Here is a 15,502-nt window from a genome sequence, read left to right as displayed (position 1 = left end):
CGGTAAGCACCGTCGGCCGGTCTTTTTATAGGTCGGCCAGACTGTCTGTCTGTCTGTCTGTCTGTCTGTCTGTCTGTCTGTCTGTCTGTCTGTCTGTCTGTCTGTCTGCCTGTCTGCCTGCCTGCCTGCCTGTCTGCCTTCCTGCCTGTCTGTCTGTCTGCCTGTCTGTCTGCCTGCCTGCCTGCCTGCCTATCAAATAATTAAATATGTATTAATTCAATACGGCTATTTTTTTAATATAATATACAATAATGATACAGTCTAAAATGTAGCTATTGTGTCCATACACAATAAAGGCTACGAAAGAACATTATAAAATATAAGTTTTTATGTTTGCCATGAGCGGGATCCGAACCTGGTGCCACACGGAGCAATAAATCGAGAGGCATTTGCACAGACCCATAGACTATTAGAAAGCCGTGACTTACCTTAAAGAAACGTTCCACTGGGAGGCGGTCATTTGCAACGAGAGCAGAAAAAAAAAATATGAAGAAAGATAACGATATGATTGGGTGTTTTACAGCAGGAACTATTAAGTTAGCTATAATAATAATAATTCATATTCGTAGCACAGCCAGTGGTCACGTGACTTGACACATTTACCCCCGCACGCACGCACGCACCTCCCCTCCGTATCGGCCGACGCACCTACGGACCGACCGGCCGACGGTGCTTACCGGCCGTTACGTGGGCCGGAAGAAATGGATTCTGCCCTTGCTGCTCTCTCTCTCCACTTGAAAAAGTATTAAAAGGAGGAAAAACCACGTGTAGGGTTTCAGCCCCGCCCCCCCCCCCCCCCCCTCCCCGGCGTGACGGACAGCGTCGGTTGGCCAATCGCGTCGTAGGGGTTTCAGGTTTTTGCGACGGGGCCACAGCCAATCGGAGCGTGGCAGAGGGCGGTGGGCGTGTCGCTAGCTTCAAATTCACTGTGTGTGTGTGTATGTGTAAGCAGGGCTGAGAGCAGGAGTACTGCTGCTGAAACATCTGAAAGTTTACACAACTCCTCTGCAGTCCTCTCTCTCTCTCTCTCTCTCTCTCTTTCTCTGGGCTTTGCAAAGCTGCTTTACACATCCACCCATCCATCCTCCTCCACATAGTTCTGCTGTAGTTTTAACTGTAGTTCTGCTGTAGTTTTTTAAACCATGCATCATGACAGCCATGCCAGAACGCTTAGACTGCTTCTTCTTCATATCCTCTGCAGCGGATCATTCCTGCAACAACAGGCGGCGACTGGTGAGTCCAAGAAAGTGCAATAATAGTCACTCACACATGGATGGCTTATGTTATGTTATGTATGTGCTTATGTTTCCTAACTGGGTCAGATCGGTTCTTAAAGCCACCCTACTTAAAGAGCAACAGACTGGTTTCTCTCAGAGTAACGACAGACAGCGATGGTCAAACTCTCTGTAGCGCAACAACAACGGTTCGGTTCTCAAACTTTTACCATAATATTATCAAGGTCTCTCTCTCTCTCTCCCTCCCCTCTTTATAACTCTGACAGTATGCAAATGGAACCGCTAAACGGGTCCATTTGGTTCCAGTTGCATACTTTCGGAGTTACAGACTTGCAGAAACTCCAGAAAGTCCATGGAATCAACTGCTGCAGGATAGGTTTTTTCCAGTGGTCAATTTGGTTCCATTTTATACAGACTTGCAGAGAGTCCTTTCAACTATATATTTGCTGCAGGCTATAGAATAGATACTTGGACGGTCGCCTTCATTGTTCTGATGAGGATGAGTGCATATTTATATAGCCTATAGTTTTGTGTAATGTAGCTGTTTAAAAGTTAAGATGAGGATGAGTGCATATTTATATAGTGTAGCCTACTGTAACCGTTTAAAAGCGTTTGGGAAAAAAGAAAGGTGGACAGAATTATGTCTTGCATGCTTCATTTTTCTCTCTCTCTCTCTCTCTCTCTCTCTGAGGTCCATATAGTCAGCTTTCCTTGTGCTTAATTAGATTTGAGATCAGTCTCTGTCTGAGGCTCTGAGCATACATTACAATATGCTATATGCAATATGCTAAAAGTGAAGACATAACATATTCAGTTCAGTGACAATGAAAGTCATTTCACATGTTTTAGGCTACCCTATCAATCAATCAATAAATCAATCAATAATTCAATCAATCAATCATGTCTTTCTTTTCGAGGACAACAAATGTTGTCCTAAGAACACAAACATTAAATTCCGTTGACTGACAATTACTGGACAATTTTGTGTAAACACAAACCTTGGCGTACAGTACACAGACATTGATTGCGACTGTGATTGGCCGGAATGAGATGATGTATGATGCCCCTCACTTCACACGGGTGCAACTTTGATGTTTACATGATGTCTTTGCATAGTAGACCACTACTGTATAATTTGTATGCCATTAAATGTTTTGATGAATTGAGCATGAACTTGAAGGACCCCAATGGAAACAAACAAACCATAATGCTTTCTTCAAATTGTACAATTTGTGCAAAAGTAGAAAGTATAGTCATTGTGCAGAATGTCCTCTTTCAAGTTTCCAAAATGGATAACAATCTTGGAACAATAGCAGATCTACAAGCTCACAATGTGTGACATGTGGTAATAAAGCAATCGATCGATCAATCAATCAATCAATCAATCAATCAATCAAAAAGGAATACGATTTCAGATGTTTTAATCCAGTGATTCCCAAACATTTGACAGCACAGGCTGACTCTTCACATACTAAAGCATGTCTGAAATAAATATCAGAGCTGAAATCGACATGTAAATATGAAATAAATGCTTACACATGTAGCTAGGTGTAACGTTAGAGTACACAGAAGTGAACCCTTTCAAGCCTGTTTTCTCTCAACTCGCTGTATGACATGTGTCACCCCCTCAGCCCACAGTGAATGGGACACAGAAGAAGTGGTTCCCATGCTTCTATTTGAAGAGGACTCTGAGCACCTGTCGCAGCACCAGCAGTCACCGCGGAGCCACCGGCACCACAGTGCGCGTCTCCGCCGAGCCCTAGAAGAAGATCCCCCAGTGGCGTGGGGGGGTCCGGGCGGGCCCACCGCTGTCCCCTCTGGCCCGGAGCGGGAGGAGGAGGGGGGAGAGGGGAGGGACCGTCTGCTCCTCTCGCTGCCCGCGTTCGGACGGGACCTCTACCTGGACCTCAGGAGGAGCGACGCCTTCCTCTCGGACGATTTCGTCGTGGTGGAGTCGGGACGAGGAGGAGGAGGGGGGGTCAAGGAGGAGGGGGGGAACGACGGGAGGGCCAAAGTGTCGCACGGCGACGCCGTTTCCGCTTTGGAGGAGGACGGGCGAAGGTGCTTTTACTCGGGCTGGATCGTCAACCACACGGACTCCTTCGCCTCTCTCAGTACCTGCGGCGGCGGCTTGGTAAATACATGAACTCCCTCCCGTCCTTATGTTTTGGATTATCTTTTCTTTTCTTTTTTTTTCAATGTTTTGTGGTTGTTTTCTTGGATAGTGTCGAGCATGTTAGGATGCCTTCTTTCTTGGCCCTCTTTGTTTTTGCACTCGGTTTTTGCCTCTCGGGGGAGGATTATAGGGGGAGAGAAACCACACACGCTGCACGCAGAGTAAAGATGTTGTGAATGTGAGGCACTCGGGGGAGGGGGGGGGGGGGGACTTTTAAGAATTGTGGTGTTTTTTTTTGGGAGGTTTTTATTTCATAATAAAGCCTGGTTGCTGTTATTGCATGGAAGCAGGCTGGCTGGCTGGCTGGCTGGCTGGTTGGCTGGTTGGCAGCATAGCTGAGGTTGTTAGACTCTGTGCACTGACTGTATCGGGTCAGCCAGTTCTTCCTTACAGCCTGACTGACTGTCACCGTTGTTTGTTTGTGGCAAATCATTTGGGCAGCTGATAGGCAATAATACAGAGTCACTATATGACTCACGCACGCACACACACACACACACACACACACACACACACACACACACACACCATGAAGGGACATTCCTCTTATGTTAGTCCAGTGGTGATGATGTCAGCATGCCTTTCCGTGCACGAGACCCGTGTTTGAATCCTGGGCGTTACACACACACACACACACACACACACACACACTGGGCGTTACAAAAACACACGCGTAGTTGATTGATTTATATACTGTACATATCCAGAGACACACACAATTGCATGCTCTCTGCACGCACGCACGCACGCACGCACGCACGCACGCACGCACGCACGCACGCACGCACGCACGCACGCACGCACGCACACCAATAAGGTTTATGAAGGTCTGTAGAAATGAAGAAAAAAGGGCATGTCTGGTCTCTTGTCTTGGCATCTCCTTCATTCTTAGCTATTAAGTCCATCTGACATGTTTGTCTTTCTTCCAGCCAGGCTCTGGATTGCATTGTCATTATTTCTCAGAGAAAATAATAACGTCATGAATGATTGTTTTAAATGTTCATATCTGTTATTTGCGGGAGCTATACAGTATAACTAGGTCACACCTCTGAGCTGCAGCGCGACAAAAGGAGTCTTAGGGTGAGACGGAATCCGCACACTGTGTGTGTGTGTGTGTGTGTGTGTGTGTGTGCGCGCGCGCTGTGCATAGAAGTATAACGGATAGAGAGTGGACAGCCCCGCCCTTGTTATACACGGGCCCACCTGCAGTCCCAGCTCCGACCAGTAGGGCCGACCGTACTCAACATTGGTCAGCCCTTCTTGGGGCTTGGGGCCAAAGTAGCAACTGTCCAGAGTTCCAGACACAACCGCTTTCCCTGTAGCGGCCAGCGGTTCCCCAACGCTTTGGGCCGTGCAGTCAGTGCACCCCCCTAGATCAGGGGTTCTCAACCTGGGGATCGACGCGACCCCTCGTGGGGTCCCGAAATTATTTTGGGGGTGTCCCCAAATCAAATTTAAACAAATATTTTTGGCTGGAAAATGTCAATTTAGAGTTTACACAGTACGCACACGTGCATGCGCATAAACTTAATGATTATATCTGGTTTCAGTATTGGTTTATGATGTATTTCATCTATTATTAACCCATTCTGACCTGAGATCAGATTCATACGAGGTTTCCACTGGGACACACACTGGTCTGATTAACCCATTCTGACCTGAGATCAGATTCTAAAAATGTCAGTCGTTCTTCGATTTTTCAAAAAATAGCAGACCTACAAGCTCGTATCGCGCCACTCGGTGGCGCGATATGAGCTTGTAGATCTGCTATTTTTCAATAGCTAAAGCATAACATGATGCTGACACTTGGAACGATGCAAGTTGGAAATGCATGCCCCACCCAGATATTATGCGTTGGAGCCTCTACAGCGGTGCCCGTTGCAGGGCACTGGCCTACTTGGAACGATGCAAGTTGGAAATGGACGCCCCACCCAGATATTATGTCTGTCTCCCTTTTATGAAGAAGAAATGGAAAATCCGCACACCAATTAAGGCTTCCAAAATATATTTACTTTAACGGTACCCGCACACCAATTAAGGCTTCCAAAATATCTTTACTTTAGTGGTACCATTAAAGTAAAGATATTTTGGGAGCCTTAATCGGTGTGCGTATTTTTCATTTGTTCTTTATGACTTTATTTTGATCCAGCACCCAGCCTATAGGTATAGAATGCGCGTGTCCTTTTTGAGTGTTTGTTCAGCCTCCTCTACTGTCTCCCTTTTATCCCCATATATATGAAGTTCTTTGTAAGGTATATGCCCAAGTCCAGGCCCGGGCAAAGAGACCTTTTGTGGCGGTTCTGGACAACACGGGGCACTGCGATGGTGTGGAACGCGTGTGTCGAATTTGAAGTCGTGGGGCGAACGGTTCTCGAGTTATGTGGATTACACACACACACACACACACACACACACACACACACACACACACACACACACACACACACACACACACACACACACACACACACACAGAGACTTGGTGCATTTATAGATAGATTGTAAAGCAGGGACACAGGGCGCTTGTTGCCATGGGAACAGAGTATTGTTGCCTTGTAGTCTCCAGAATCATGATGTCAACTTTTTGTTTTGTTTCATAATTCAATTTGAAACTCTTTTGAAAGTGAAGATGGTTACACCTGTTTTTTTCTTTATTCAACTAAAATATTAACAAGAGCTTGTGTGACAAAATTACCGTTTATAACCACATATTTGGAACACGGCTGTGCTTTTTTCAATTATCTGAAAAGTATCAGTTTTAGATGTGCAAGGTGTTCGCCAACACTCTTCTAATAGGCCCACACTAGCTCTCAGAATCTCATTCTGATCTCCCGCAGGAGAAGAGAAACAAGGAAGGGGAGAGGAATTGTAGCCTCACGATTTTGCTTATTGTCTCCACCAGGCCGAAGGCATGGGGGGAGAGTATGTTTTGCACTCCGTCCGTCCGTCCGTCCGTGTGTCCGTCCGTCCGTGTGTCCGTGTGTGTGTCCGTGAGCAGCTAATCTCGGCCACCGTTAACCCGGTCGATGCCAAATTTTGCACACACACTCCCTGGATGCCAACGATGAACCTCTGCCCCAAACTTTCCAGAACGGCCTGTTATAGCGCCACCAGGAGGCCGCTTTGTGCAAAACAAGTTTTTGCACAGTACACCTACAGATTTTGTCCAAACATCACGCAAATTGGTACACAGTCTCTCTAGAGCCATTCAACGAAACCGGTCTTTCAGATTTCTCACACTCCATCCTGATTGGTTAAGATTGGCTTCCAAAGTTCACAGGAGTGCTCAGTTTCAAACAAAATGATGCAAATCATGAACACATCGCGTGATTTCCGTGAAATTGTGCACCCACATTCCCACTAGGCCGAGGACGAAATGCCACATGAACAATTTCAACCCAGCCTCAAGGTGGCGCTATAACTGGCCGAAAAGTGTTTTTACCTCTAACTGCACGGATCTGTGGATAACTTTGTATGCCAACTCCCTAGAGGCCAAGGAAAAACCTTTGCCTGGAATTTTTCACATCTGCTCTTTATAGCGCCACCAGGAGGCCGACATATGTAAAACACATTTTCTATTATTACTCCTCCATTTTATCCAAATTTCACGCAAATCGGTACACATGATCTCCATAGTCATGTGATCAAGACAGGTTTGTTTGATTTCTCATATTCCATCCTGATTGGCCACGATTGGCTCCTACAGTTTTCAGGAGTAGCCCGCTTTGTACAAATCCCCACAACTCCTCAACGCAGCGTCCGATTGCCATGAAACTGTGCACGCATATTCCCACTAGGCTGAGGAAGAAATCCTGGTGGAGACCTGTGCCCAGAAGGGCACTTTTTCTAGTTCCTTCTAAATCTCTGTATTTAAAATATCGCTCTCTCAGCGAATCTCTTAGTTACGTCAACATTGTACTTTGTCAGTAGTTTGTTTGTGCCTACATATTACGATTACACGGAACGCTTTGGCTATTTTCGCCTGCCAGCCAACTGCCGAGTACACACGCCTGCACACACACGCACGCCTGGCTTGCACACACACACACACACACACACGCACGCCTGGAAGCCACGATCTCTCTCTCTCTCTCTCGCCACGCCTCTCTCTCTCGCCACGCCCCACACACACACACAGGCTATACACGCACGGCGGCGCCGCGGCAATCTTGAGTTTCATTAAATAACTGTCTTTCTCCGCACGCGCACGTGCGCACACAACATTATTCAAGTGAAATGCGTAACGGCAATATTGGGCTAATATAGGCTACCAATATGTGGGTAGCCTACAGGGATTTACCCACGGAATGAATATATATATATATATATATATATATATATATATATATATATATATATATATATATATATATATATATATATTCATCTATACCAGGGCTCCCCACACTTTCTTTTTTACTTCAGAGCTATACTTTCAAAACAACCAGCTCATATACCCATCAAATAAAACTATCATCCCATTGCAGAAAATGGTTACAAAATGTAATTGAGGCTACATACAGTCGTGTCCCCTTCGTCTGTACCAGGCTGACTTCTATAGGTTTTGAAAGGTACCTTTCTTCTTTTTTTTCTTTTCTTTTTATTTATTTACCCAGGGAAGTAGCTGAGCACAGGTGCTCATTTTCAGCAACGCCCTGCACATCGAACACACACACACACACACACACACACACACACACACACACACACACACACACACACACACACACACACACACACACACACACACACACACACACAAAATGTCATGTCAAAGGTACCTCTGGAAGCCACACCTCTGATTGGTCGGGTTTAGTCTTAAGGGGTGTGTTTTTTCACCCACTGTGTAATGCAATGAATGGACGGTAGGTGGCAGTAGTACAGAGGCCAGAGAAACTATAAGACAAACGCACATGGAATGGGAAATAGAGGGGGGGAAATGGAAATGGTAGGGTTTTTATTTTTGGTATTTGACTTTGCTACTGATGATTGTACGCAACAACAACTATTGCATTGTGTGTTTGAGCTGACAGGCCCTTTTTTATGTCAATCAATCAAGTCATCTCAGGTCATCTCAAGCGGCAGATGCAAAAATTGTTTTTTATATTAAAATTATATATTTTTTTAGGGCCATGTCATGTGCTCTACCTGCAAAGCCTTTGTGATCTATAACTTTTGGGCACCGCTTAACGTCAGATCAGGGGTTTTGTCGGCCAGCACCAAAAATGCTCCCCGACAGCATAATCGGAGCAAATACCGGGCAGTGTGTGTATGAGCCATAACGTGTTGACTACACTACACTAATAAGGACACATAATAAGAACTAATAACCCATCCGTTACTACATGTGGAGTCAACTCCCGCAATTTCCTTCTTCCCATAGTGCGCGGCAAAATTCTAGTATATATATATATATATATATATATATATATATTTTTTTTTTGGGGGGGGGGGTCCCAGATATAAATGGCATTAAATTGGGGTCAGTAGCCTCTGCATGTCAAACTGGGGGTCCTTTTCAAATGGGGTCTTGCCCTGAACATTCATTTTAGGGCAAGACCTTGAGCGTGCCGACTCGGCCCCCAGCCTGCATGGTACCGTAGTCAAAATATGGCCCTTGAGGAAAATTAATTGGGGAACCCTGACCTAGGCAGAGATATGAGCCCTCCTTCTTTTAATACAATCAGCGCAGGGATTTCTTTCAAAATAGAAGTTTGGGGTGTCGGGAAGACCTATTTTTGCTTGCTTACCTTGCTCTCCCTGAATAATCCCTCGCTGTAATGAGCTGATGTCCACACAGTTGTGATGATATTGTAGTGAATGCTTTACTGAAAGTATCGTGAACAGTACAGGCATAGAGCATACATTCTGTCAACTACTACCACTCGCTTTCCGGGTTCCTAGTGATGTCATTGTTCCTCTTAAAGCTGTACACTACACTCGCGTTCATATTTTGAACGAGAGGCAGGTCAAAAGTCAGAAATGAAGAGCTTAGTATATCTATAGTATATATGATAGTATATCAAAACCAATGAGAGCTCCCTATAGATTAGGAGATACAAGGGATTCTTTCTGCAGCGGTAAGTGAATGGGACAGTGGATGTACGTATGAAGAGCAAGGGGTATGGTGGCCAGATGTACATTTATACAATATGAAGTGGTTTTCACAGGCCTACCTACACCAGATGTACATTTATACAATATGAAGTGGTTTTCACAGGCCTGGCCTACACCAGATGTACATTTAATACAATATGTAGTGGTTTTCACAGGCCTGGATTACACCAGATGTACATTTATACAATATATGTAGTGGTTTTCACAGGCCTACCTACACCAGATGTACATTTATACAATATGAAGTGGTTTTCACAGGCCTGGCCTACACCAGATGTACATTTAATACAATATGTAGTGGTTTTCACAGGCCTGGATTACACCAGATGTACATTTATACAATATGAAGTGGTTTTCACAGGCCTACCTACACCGTGACCAGATTTACTTTTTTTTTTTTTTACAATATGAAGTGGTTTTCACAGGCCTGGCCCTGGATTACACCAGATGTACATTTCTACTGTCTGTGTGATTCATGTGTCCGTCTGTGTCTGCCCAGACTGAGCCTGTTATATCTTACATCTCTCTCCCCTTTGGTACACACGCACGCACGCACGCACGCACGCACGCACGCACGCACGCACGCACGCACGCACGCACGCACGCACGCACCCACCCACGCACGCACGCAATCACGCACGCACGCAATCACGCACTTAGGTCCCCTTTCCTGCCTAATATTTTGAACCAATCAATTTGTTCAGATCCCTAAAAGTTGGTTCAGAACCAACCAGATATGATTATAAACCCCACTCTGGGACGGGAACCCCTTTTGGTGTTTTACCCCCTCAGGCCGGGAACCCATTTTTGGGTTCTGTACAGTATGTACAGTATTCAAAAAAATACAAAAAATTGATGCTGCTATATAAATATTTTAAGTTTTTCAGAAAACTTAGGTCAGGCTTTAGAAGGCGTTTTTTAGAATCGGCCTTAGGCCCAAATGGGTTAAAAACCAGGTCTAGAACCAAAGTGGAAAGGCGGCCATATAGACGCGTAGATTCACGCTTTATCTCCTAACAATGTGGCTGTTTCCCTGAAGTCATAGACTCATCATAGTGTGGTCACATGTGTAGTTGCGCACAATTCATCCAAAAAAGGTTGTAGTCTAGATGCAGACGCCTACAGTATGAGTTCTCATTTCTAAATTTGAGCCAGAATGGTACAGCACCAGTTGGCTGTCCAGTTCATTTCAGTTACTCTTTATTTTTAGAGAGAGATACTTTCAAACACTTTGATGTTGTCTGCAACCCATTTAGGACTGAGGCCAATTCTATAAACAGCCTTCTAAATCCTGACCTAAGTTTTCTTGAAAAACTTCAAATGTTTATATAGCAGCATCATTTGTTTTTAAAATTTGTAATACTGTACATACTGTCAGGTGACACATTTTTAACGTAGTAATGTTCAGCAACTACAGACTAAACTAAGACAATACATATTTATAATTCATGTAATAATGTTCAGCAACTACAGACTAAAGACGATACATATTTTCATGGAGAAAAAGAAAATGCACTTTTTGTGATCGAATTGTGATCTCAATTCTTGTGGAGGGGAATATCCTGATTCACGTTTGAGCGAGAATCGTGCAGCACTAATACCCTGGTACCCGTGTCTTGTGTCTCTCTCTGTCCTAGACGGGATTGGTCCACACCGGGACGGACAGCCTGTTCATCGAACCGCTGAGCAGCGGCGGCGCCGGCGCCGGAGGGGGCGGGTCCGACCCGCCTCGGCCTTCCAGCTTCTCTGGGCAGAAACACAGACTGGTGCGACGCTCTGCCACCCGGCAGCCCGCCCCTCCCGCCCGTAGCCCGCGGGCCGCCGGGGACCAGCAGAAGTACTGCGGCACCGTACAAGGTGAGTGACAGCTGTGGGTTGTTAGCCCCTTGTTAGCCCTGCTTGGCCAGCCTCATAGCGGCGATTCACTGAAGATTGAGTCTGAGGTCGACCCCATAGGCAGAGATGAACACATGAACGCGCTGCCGTTGACTATCATTGCACGCGTTCACGTGCGTGCACGTATGAAACGGCGTTCACGTGTCATCGTGAACGTGCACACTGATAGTCAACGGACCAGCGCGTTCATGTGTTTGGGCCCACGCTGCAATACCAAATTTGGCCACTATGTCCATTTCGCCTCAGGGTTTCCTCTGGGTGCCGTCTCTATTCATATATACTCTACGGGATCGATAGGCAGAGAGTATGAGTCTGGGGTCGACCCCATAGGCAGAGAGTATGAGTCTGGGGTCGACCCCATTGGCAGAGAGTATGAGGTGCCGCTGACGCGACACGTTGAGAACCCGCAGACGTGCCTCTCTCTGCAGCTCCAGTGGAACACGTTGAGAGCTTGTAGATCTGTCCGTTATTGACAACGTGAACGAACCCTGACACCAGCAATGCAAAAAAAAAAAGTGTTGAACCCGCAGACGCGCCAGTCTCTGCAGCGCCATCTGCACCACGTTGAGAGCTTGTAGATCTGTCTGTTTTTGCAGCACTGGTGCCAGGGTTTGTTCACATTGTCAATAACAAAATAACCTAGATTACAGGCGGACATGAAGTGAAGTTCAATCAGTGCGTTTAATGCGTTGCAGCAGCAACAAGCTACTGTAATAGCTAACACCACCACCAGCCTGTTAGCTTAGCTTGTTGCTAACGATTTGTCTTTTTCTTTTCTCTCTTTTATTATTCCCCCCCCCCCGCATTGGGTTGTGGTGAGACACGAAACAGCAGTGTGCATTCTGGTGTGACTGTATATTATTAAACTGCATGGGTCATCCGGACTCCGGAGCGTAAACAACATGTAGACTACAGTACATTAGCCTCCCTCTGTCCCAGCCGAGTCTCAGCCAGAGTGAGAGTGAGCGCTGAGTGGACTGTCCCGTTCCCCGACGCTGCTGCTGCTTGTGGGACTCTGTGAGCATACCATTATAACGAGAGGAAGGGGTTTCCACTTTCCACCCGGCCCCTATTCTATTACGACTGCTGGCCCAAATTGATTCGCATTATTTCGCTGTAGTTAATATTATTTTGCAAAAATAAGCTACTGTAATAGCTAACACCACCACCAGCCTGTTAGCTTAGCTTGTTGCTAACGATTTGTCTTTTTCTTTTCTCTCTTTTATTATTCCCCCCCCCCCCGCATTGGGTTGTGGTGAGACACGAAACAGCAGTGTGCATTCTGGTGTGACTGTATATTATTAAACTGCATGGGTCATCCGGACTCCGGAGCGTAAACAACATGTAGACTACAGTACATTAGCCTCCCTCTGTCCCAGCCGAGTCTCAGCCAGAGTGAGAGTGAGCGCTGAGTGGACTGTCCCGTTCCCCGACGCTGCTGCTGCTTGTGGGACTCTGTGAGCATACCATTATAACGAGAGGAAGGGGTTTCCACTTTCCACCCGGCCCCTATTCTATTACGACTGCTGGCCCAAATTGATTCGCATTATTTCGCTGTAGTTAATATTATTTTGCAAAAGAATAAATCGCCGCAATAAATCACCTAATGAAAATATTCTGCGATAGACTCATCCAAATCACGATTGCCGATATATTCGTATCGTCACCCAACCCATACTCCCCGCTATTCATTTCGATGGAAGTTGCTCAGTGGTGTTTTGAAGCACCCGAAATAAGTACAATTATAGCTCAAGTGAGTTGAGTTAAGGCCGGACCTCAAATTTGAGGTCCTGGGATGACGCACGTTACGCACATGACATCATGAACGTCCGTCCACCTCCATGAGCGTGCTGCAGTTCCACTTTTCGCCAGTAGGTAGTGGCAGCTTCAACGTTGGATAGCCTTACTGGGGGCTTGGGTCGGGCCCATAGGCAGAGAGTATGGGAGGGGAATGACACACAAGTAAATAAATGAAACAATCCGCACAGCATTTCTTTACTTAAAGTGTTAACGTTTCGAGCCGTAGCCCTTCTTCAGACCGAGTGTAGAGATGGCACCCGAGTTCTCCTCCCATCCACTTGCATTAAGTTGCTCTAAAGCGCATGAGGCGATTTCACTCCTCTTTAGGAACAGAGGGCATTCTGGGATGGATTTGCCCCAAACACATGAACGCGCTGCCGTTGAAACGGCGTTCACGTGTCATCGTGAACGTGCACACTGATAGTCAACGGACCAGCGCGTTCATGTGTTTGGGCCCACGCTGCAATACCAAATTTGGCCACTATGTCCATTTCGCCTCAGGGTTTCCTCCGGGTGCCGTCTCTATTCATATATACTCTACGGGATCGATAAGCAGAGAGTATGAGTCTGGGGTCGACCAATAACAAAATAACCTAGATTACAGGCGGACATGAAGTGAAGTTCAATCAGTGCGTTTAATGCGTTGCAGCAGCAACAAGCTACTGTAATAGCTAACACCACCACCAGCCTGTTAGCTTAGCTTGTTGCTAACGATTTGTCACTCCGTCTTTTTCTTTTCTCTCTTTTATTATTCCCCCCCCCCGCATTGGGTTGTGGTGAGACACGAAACAGCAGTGTGCATTCTGGTGTGACTGTATATTATTAAACTGCATGGGTCATCCGGACTCCGGAGCGTAAACAACATGTAGACTACAGTACATTAGCCTCCCTCTGTCCCAGCCGAGTCTCAGCCAGAGTGAGAGTGAGCGCTGAGTGGACTGTCCCGTTCCCCGACCCTGCTGCTGCTTGTGGGACTCTGTGAGCATACCATTATAACGAGAGGAAGGGGTTTCCACTTTCCACCCGGCCCCTATTACGACTGCTGGCCCAAATTGATTCGCATTATTTCGCTGTAGTTAATATTATTTTGCAAAAGAAAAAAATCGCCGCAATAAATCACCTAATGAAAATATTCTGCGATAGACTCATCCAAATCACGATTGCCGATATATTCGTATCGTCACCCAACCCTACTCCCCGCTATTCATTTCGATGGAAGTTGCTCAGTGGTGTTTTGAAGCTCCCGAAATAAGTACAATTATAGCTCAAGTGAGTTGAGTTAAGGCCGGACCTCAAATTTGAGGTCCTGGGATGACGCACGTTACGCACATGACATCATGAACGTCCGTCCACCTCCATGAGCGTGCTGCAGTTCCACTTTTCGCCAGTAGGTAGTGGCAGCTTCAACGTTGGATGGCCTTACTGGGGGCTTGGGTCGGGCCCATAGGCAGAGAGTATGGGAGGGGAATGACACACAAGTAAATAAATGAAACAATCCGCACAGCATTTCTTTACTTAAAGTGTTAACGTTTCGAGCCGTAGCCCTTCTTCAGACCGAGTGTAGAGATGGCACCCGAGTTCTCCTCCCATCCACTTGCATTAAGTTGCTCTAAAGCGCATGAGGCGATTTCACTCCTCTTTAGGAACAGAGGGCATTCTGGGATGGATTTGCCCCAAACACATGAACGCGCTGCCGTTGACTATCATTGCACGCGTTCACGTGCGTGCACGTATGAAACGGCGTTCACGTGTCATCGTGAACGTGCACACTGATAGTCAACGGACCAGCGCGTTCATGTGTTTGGGCCCACGCTGCAATACCAAATTTGGCCACTATGTCCATTTCGCCTCAGGGTTTCCTCCGGGTGCCGTCTCTATTCATATATACTCTACGGGATCGATAAGCAGAGAGTATGAGTCTGGGGTCGACCAATAACAAAATAACCTAGATTACAGGCGGACATGAAGTGAAGTTCAATCAGTGCGTTTAATGCGTTGCAGCAGCAACAAGCTACTGTAATAGCTAACACCACCACCAGCCTGTTAGCTTAGCTTGTTGCTAACGATTTGTCACTCCGTCTTTTTCTTTTCTCTCTTTTATTATTCCCCCCCCCCGCATTGGGTTGTGATGAGACACGAAACAGCAGTGTGCATTCTGGTGTGACTGTATATTATTAAACTGCATGGGTCATCCGGACTCCGGAGCGTAAACAACATGTAGACTACAGTACATTAGCCTCCCTCTGTCCCAGCCGAGTCTCAGCCAGAGTGAGAGTGA

The 15,502-nt window shown here is 46.2% G+C and overlaps 1 protein-coding gene across 2 annotated transcripts in view; it reads left to right on the top strand.

The window, feature by feature from the left end:
* Positions 1-984: 984 nt before the first annotated feature.
* adamts17 (ADAM metallopeptidase with thrombospondin type 1 motif, 17) overlaps positions 985-15,502 on the top strand; it is a 119,544-nt gene continuing 105,026 nt past the window's right edge. For both annotated transcript variants that reach the window (XM_083760199.1, XM_083760198.1), the window contains exons 1-3: positions 985-1,233; positions 2,867-3,369; positions 11,166-11,385. In XM_083760199.1, coding sequence (XP_083616325.1) covers positions 1,143-1,233; positions 2,867-3,369; positions 11,166-11,385 — 814 coding nt within the window. In that variant the 5' untranslated portion in view covers positions 985-1,142. The remainder of the gene's footprint in view (positions 1,234-2,866; positions 3,370-11,165; positions 11,386-15,502) is intronic.

The sequence above is a fragment of the Protomyctophum parallelum genome (assembly GCF_964188405.1).
Source record: "Protomyctophum parallelum genome assembly, chromosome: 2".
Lineage (NCBI taxonomy): Eukaryota > Metazoa > Chordata > Actinopteri > Myctophiformes > Myctophidae > Protomyctophum > Protomyctophum parallelum.
The sequence above is the reverse complement of the archived record's forward strand: the minus strand, read 5'-3'. Positions and strand labels throughout refer to the sequence as shown.